This window comes from Myotis yumanensis, unplaced genomic scaffold, assembly GCF_028538775.1.
Source record: "Myotis yumanensis isolate MYYU_CA2020_CCGP unplaced genomic scaffold, mMyoYum1.0.hap1 SCAF_7, whole genome shotgun sequence".
Taxonomy (NCBI): Eukaryota; Metazoa; Chordata; class Mammalia; order Chiroptera; family Vespertilionidae; genus Myotis; species Myotis yumanensis.
This window is the reverse complement of record NW_027223758.1, coordinates 13,189,281-13,195,280: the sequence shown is the minus strand read 5'-3', so window position 1 is coordinate 13,195,280 and position 6,000 is coordinate 13,189,281. Positions and strand designations below refer to the sequence as shown.

Genomic DNA, 6,000 nt, shown 5'->3' with positions numbered 1-6,000 from the left:
GACCACCACCAGATTTTATTAAATAAATGCTCAGTCTAGGGCCAGGTTAGGTGGGCAGAAAGAAGAGGAAATGCAGATCACAGGCACCTCTGTGAGTGGTGGGACCCGCCTAGGGAGGCAGGGACATCAGAGAAGGCAAGCGGGGTATGTAGGGCAAGAGGGATGATGGAACCATTAGAGTCCGTTCTGCATGTGCTGGGAAGGGACAGGGCCCAAGGATCCCACATTCTCATGGGTGGTGCTGGAAAGCTCAGTGTGGTCCCAAGACCTCAGACCTCCTGCCCCGTTCTCCATGCCCAGCTCAGAAGTGTGGGACTGACAGGCCAGTGGCTGGCCTGCTGTGTTACTCTTTCCAAGAGCTCAGGTTGCGTGGCAGCAAGGAGGAGAGAGGGCCACATGCCTGCCACTCACATTTTCCACAAAAATCCATGCTTCTGGCCACCAGTCTGCCAGAGCCTCTTCTGCCTGCCATAGCTGGCATCCAAGTCCTCTCTCCAGGTGCACCGCAGACGCTGGCACCCGGTCTCCGGGGTGCTGGGTTGGTCAGAGGAATGGGGAGGAGGGCAGAGGTCTTCAAGCTCCTTCAGGCAGTGAGCTCAGTGCTGGAGCTCAGGTTCCGACTTCCCCAGGAATTCCCTAGGCCAGAGGACAACGGTCAGCCAAACCCGAGATCCTGCCTCCCCCCGTCCTCACAGCCCATCTAAAGAGCAGAAGCCTGGAGAACAGGCAGGGCACCAACGGCATCACAGTGACACGCAAGAAGAGAGACTAGCTTATGAGCTCTTCTTAAACTTCGGAGCTATACTCTGGTCTAAGTTTTCTATAATGATAGGGAAAAATTACAACCTCAGAGCAAATCCATACTCTTTCAGCTCATTGGTCCCTCTCAACAACCCAGGTCCGTGTGGCAAGGAATGGCAAACTGCGACAGAAACGTAGCTTTGCCTCTGGAACTCTCAAGGCAGCCAGAGGAGAACTCACGTGTGAAGTACAGTTACACACGGGATGAAACCCGCTGACGGCTGATTTGGGTGCCCCTAGGCTCAGAAGCCCAGGGAGGTGAACGCACAGCCAGGAGCACAGCCTCACTCCGAGAGGCAGCTGGGGACAAAGGTATTTTTGAGGAGCTGGTCCAGGCCAGAGCATCTGTGTGCTGTGTATGTGGGGGCAGGACCTGTCGGGTACGTGGGAAGGGACCAAGGCCTCGGGTGTGTGTGGGGATGGGTGGGGGATAGCGCCTGTACATGGATGTCTTGTGCTAGACGCACCCCTGTGTGGGCCTGCACAACCTGTACCCGGGGAGATCATGGGAACAGTCCAGGAGGGAAGGGCGATAAACACTCAGCTCCTCTCCGTGGAAATAAAAGGCTCATCAATCCTCCCACTGAGGCAGCGTTGGTGGGTGAACCGCTGTGTCTGGCCTGCACTGGCGCCACCCAGGACGACATCCCTGGAGAGAAGAGAATCTCTCACCTCAGTATCCGAGGAAGCTCAGGGCTCTTGTAGATGTATTTGTGCCTGTAGCCGAGGTCTGAGTGAAAGGGCATAAACTGAACTTTGAAGTCTCGGAAGCTGCGAGACAGTGCAGCGATGTTGTAGAGCTGAGGAGGGAGAAACAGGTCAGTGCCCAGAGATGGCGGCCCTGTAGTGACCTGCCTGGTGGCCTTCCTTTCAACAGGGGCCCGTCAGAGGCGGCTGCCTCTGCACAGCAGCCCATGGCCCCTCAAACAGCCCAGGAGCCTGCCATGGCCAGGGCCAAGGTGCTGGCAGAGCCAGCCCAGGCGCAGCCCCTCGGCCTGCAATTTAAGAACCTACCTGTCCCCACACCTGTTTCTCAGACTGCCCCTTCCCTAGGTGAGGTGCATGAGCCAGCACCATGTGCTATGATGATGTGGTGTAAGAGCCGGGAGCAGCCCTGAGGGCTCAGCCCTGGGGGCTGGGATGGGTCAGGTACCTCAGACTTTGCTGTGTGCCGGGTCAAGGCCAGTCAACAAGCTCTCTCAGGTTCTGTCCTGGCTCAGCCCCTCCCTCCTCCTACCGCCAGGACAGCCAGACTGTGTGCCCAGACTCGCCTTACCTCGGACCTGTTCACCCCCTCTAGGCTGCCCCTGCCCCTCTTTCTCACCATGGCCAGGCAATGCTGTCTCCTGCCTCACGCTCACCTACAAATTAATCCCGCTTCGTGGCAGCAAAGGCAAAGCAAATTCAGCAAAAGTACACACGGAGGCCCCGAGACTACATGGTACTCCTCTAGCATCGCTCCAATCCCAGAGCAGGAGAACAAATGAGAGAGTCTATGTCAACACTACTGACTGGGACGCCTGCGTTGAGGCTGGAGGAGTCTTGTCATCAAGGGGTCCTATCCTCCAGCCAGTAAATGGCGAGCCCTCCCAGCTGGGTCCCCTGTAGTCAAGTCTCTGTCAGGCCAGGACCCTGTACTGGGACCTGGGAAACATTTGCTTATTTTTTATGCTTCCTCTTGTGGATGGCATTAGCTGTCTAGCCTGACCCTCACCCTGCCAGCAGCAGGCCCCTCCTGTACATCTGCCTGTGCCCAGTCCAGCTTGAACGTGGGCCTGAGAGATGTCTCTTGCACCAGGGGCTGCATGGACACCCACCTTTCTGCCAAGATGGAAGGGCACGACCGGATCATCCTCGGCGTGCAGGATGAGCAGAGAGCAGGAGATGTGCTTCACACTGTGGGGGGTGGGGGAGAAAGGACTAGACCAAGATCTCAGGAAGATGGCTGGGTCTCCTGGCACCCTGGCCCCACCCTTGGCAGGGACCTAAGTTTAGGGAGTATTTCATCATGGTGTTTAACAGCTCTAATTCTGCTGGGCTTCTTTTTACTAGCGAACTAAAAGCTGATTTCTCAGATGTTTCTATCAACATCTATTCTAGGTGTCCATCAAATCTGGAGATCAATTTATTCACCAAATCTGGCCTCTGCATAGTTTCTGAAAATTGAACATTATTTTCGCCAGTAGACATATTTTTTTAAAGTTACAGAACAGTATTTACAAACTGAGTATTTTAGGGGGGGCCAAGAAACTTATTGCAAATGAATGTTACTAGGCATCTGTTGTTAAGTGTCTATACCAGGGGTGGGCAAACTTTTTGACTCGAGGGCCACAATGGGTGCTTAAACTGGACCGGAGGGCCAGAACAAAAGCATGGATGGAGTGTTTGTGTGAACTAATATAAATTCAAAGTAAACATCATTACATAAAAGGGTACAGTCTTTTTTTTTTTTTTTTTTTTAGTTTTATTCATTTCAAACGGGCCGGATCCGGCCCGCGGGCCGTAGTTTGCCCACGGCTGGTCTATACCCTCTAATTTATCTTTGGCGTAAATAACATGAGGTCACTCTTGAATGTTTACAAGCAAATTAACATTTGCAATAGGTTCACTTACTTCAACCCCTTTAGCAAACCACATATTAGGCTGAGTGTCTCTTGGCTGCCTCACAGAGGTCTCATGGTGAGCTGGTGGACACAGCACCCACCTGTGTCCATACTGATCACTGATCTGGGGGCTCTGTGAGGGCAGTGCTGGTGGGCAAGCCTGGCACCTGACAGAACCTGGGACAGGGGGCTCGTCATCCCAGAAATGCCCAGCCCATCCACTCTGACCTCATTCCACTGCCAGGGTGGAGCGAATCAAACTCTGAACTATCCGCTTTTTAGATTTTCACTGTGGGCAGTTTCCTTACCTTTACCTGCTCTGAAAGAGACCTAGCTCACATGCTTCACCTTGGCAAGTAACTGGCAACAGACCTGCCCACCAAGAGGGGGCTCCTGAATTCCAGTGGGTGAGGGCTGGGCCACGTGGGGGTGAAGTGCTTGCTGGACCCCACAGCTGCCACTACTCAGCTGGGGGGCAGGGCCTAAGGCGGCTTGCGGGGGAGAGCAGCACTCATTGCTGCTGCTGTTTAGAAAAAGTCCAGTTCAGATAATTCTTAAGTTCCAAAAAAACAACTGTATTTACAAATAGGTATTTTGCTTATAATTTTTGCTCAAATTTTAGTTCTATTTTTAGAACCAAAAAAATATAATTGAGGGGAAAAATATGCTATTTTTCAACATTCTGTTTCAAAATGTAGGTTTTTAGATATTAACTGAATAGATAAGAATTTTTTCCTTTCTTTTTTAAAAAAATTAAGAGATGAAATAAAGATATAAAAAAGACAATGTTAACAGAATATGAACGTTGTTCAGAGAATGAACCCTTAACTAGAATATTTACTTTTGATTTACCTAATAGAAAACACAGCCAACATCAATCAAATGGCTGAGGAAAAGTCAGTTTTTGAGTAAAAGTTACTATTACTGCTTTAACGCCTATTCAGGATTTGGTTTTGCCAAACTATTTTCACATACAAACCATGCAGACTCTGCTTTCACAAAGCTTTCATTCTGCAGTCTTCCCAGACTCCTCTTTCTCTCAGGTGCAGCTCTCTACCTGCTTTCCCTCTATAAAGAGAGGTTAGAGAAGAACCAAAGTCTTCAGAATCCCATCCTACTTGGTTAATGTGACTGAACAGGCTTATCCTGGAGGTTCTCAGTGTTTTTCTAAGTGAAAAATTAGATGCTCTACCACAGTACTCACTTTTCATCATTTGCAAATTTAATTCCATTGTTTGTAATGGGATCGAGGAAGAACCAGTCAAACCCAGGGAAGAATCGATATACCTGAGGAAGACATGGACACAATGTGCAGAAGAGTCATTAAACGGCCAGTGTGGCTCAGGTGAATGGAGTGTCGTCCCGTACACCAAAAGGAAATGGATTCGATTTCCAGTCAGGGAAGATACCCAGGTTTCGGATTCAATCCCAGATTGGGGAGCATGGGGAAGCAACTGATCGATATTTCTCTTTCTCCCCCCTCTTCCTCTCTCTAAAAGCAATCAATCAACTAATCAATCAAATAAAATACCTACATGGAAAGCCAAGGTCAAGGGTTCAGACAGTGGGCACTGAGTGCCCAGGGGACATCCCTGCTTCCTAGTATACTGACCTGCAGCTCGACCAGGGCTCTACTGGGCCACCCCTGCCCCTCTGTGCCCTGACCACAGATTCCCTGCTCAAGAGGACCCCAGACTTGCTGCAGCAAAAGCTGTCTGCAAATGGGGCTCCTACACCTCAGAGCAGCAGCCTGGAGACCAGACATCCCACAGACATCAGGGCCACCACCTCAAGAAAAATGGGGGTCCATACAACTTGGGAGAAAAGCAACAAACATCAAAAAAGCAAGACTAAAGAGGAATCTTGGTCAGCAACGGAGCAGTGTGAGGTCAGATGGTAGGCTGACACAGAAAACACAGCCAGTTAGGAAACAGTGGGATGGAAAAGGATGGAAAGGCCACAGAGGAAGTCCCTCTAGACCACACGTTACCCCGAAATCCAATGGTGAGAGCCTGGCTGCTCAGCACTAGCACTGTCTGTGGGGATGGAGAGTGAAGGCACTCACCAGCTCACCCCTGAGGAAACAGCTGGGGTAACAGCACCCAGCCTGGGCTGAGCCTCACCAGGAACAATGCCTGGTAGGCAAACCAGGCCACGGGGGCAAGGCTTCCTGAGGGTCCTGCCACTCTAGACAACCCAGCTGTGAACCCGTCCTACCTGGCTGCAAAGTTATAAACTTCCTGGGCAGCTCTGGATTCAGACCAATGCCCAGAACTAAACAAAGGTTCATTCATAATAAATCTGCCTTCATTAGAATATTTACATAATTTTTATGATTATTGTTTTTATACTTATTTACTATAGTCACTTCACAGTAATTATTTTAATAATGGAAATAAGTCCATTTTAAATAAGATCTGTACTTGCCACTGAGAACGGATGGCTCTTGGCTTCTTCGCGGATATTAGTGAATGGAGATTCCAATATAAGGGCATCTGGAGGCGTCTCTAAATTATTGGTAAAATAAACAGGAAACTGTGAGATAGGTAAGAAGCCCAGACAAAACACAAGCTCCATGGCCCCATGAGGGTCCATG

The 6,000-nt window shown here is 50.2% G+C and overlaps 1 protein-coding gene across 2 annotated transcripts in view; it reads right to left on the bottom strand.

Moving 5' to 3' along the window:
• The window catches only part of ABHD12 (abhydrolase domain containing 12, lysophospholipase), a 63,219-nt gene continuing 57,219 nt past the window's right edge, over window positions 1-6,000 (bottom strand). For both annotated transcript variants that reach the window (XM_070419798.1, XM_070419799.1), the window contains exons 9-13: window positions 5,832-5,911; window positions 4,609-4,691; window positions 2,619-2,697; window positions 1,474-1,601; window positions 1-636 (exon numbers count right to left, since the gene is read on the bottom strand). In XM_070419798.1, coding sequence (XP_070275899.1) covers window positions 597-636; window positions 1,474-1,601; window positions 2,619-2,697; window positions 4,609-4,691; window positions 5,832-5,911 — 410 coding nt within the window. In that variant the 3' untranslated portion in view covers window positions 1-596. The remainder of the gene's footprint in view (window positions 637-1,473; window positions 1,602-2,618; window positions 2,698-4,608; window positions 4,692-5,831; window positions 5,912-6,000) is intronic.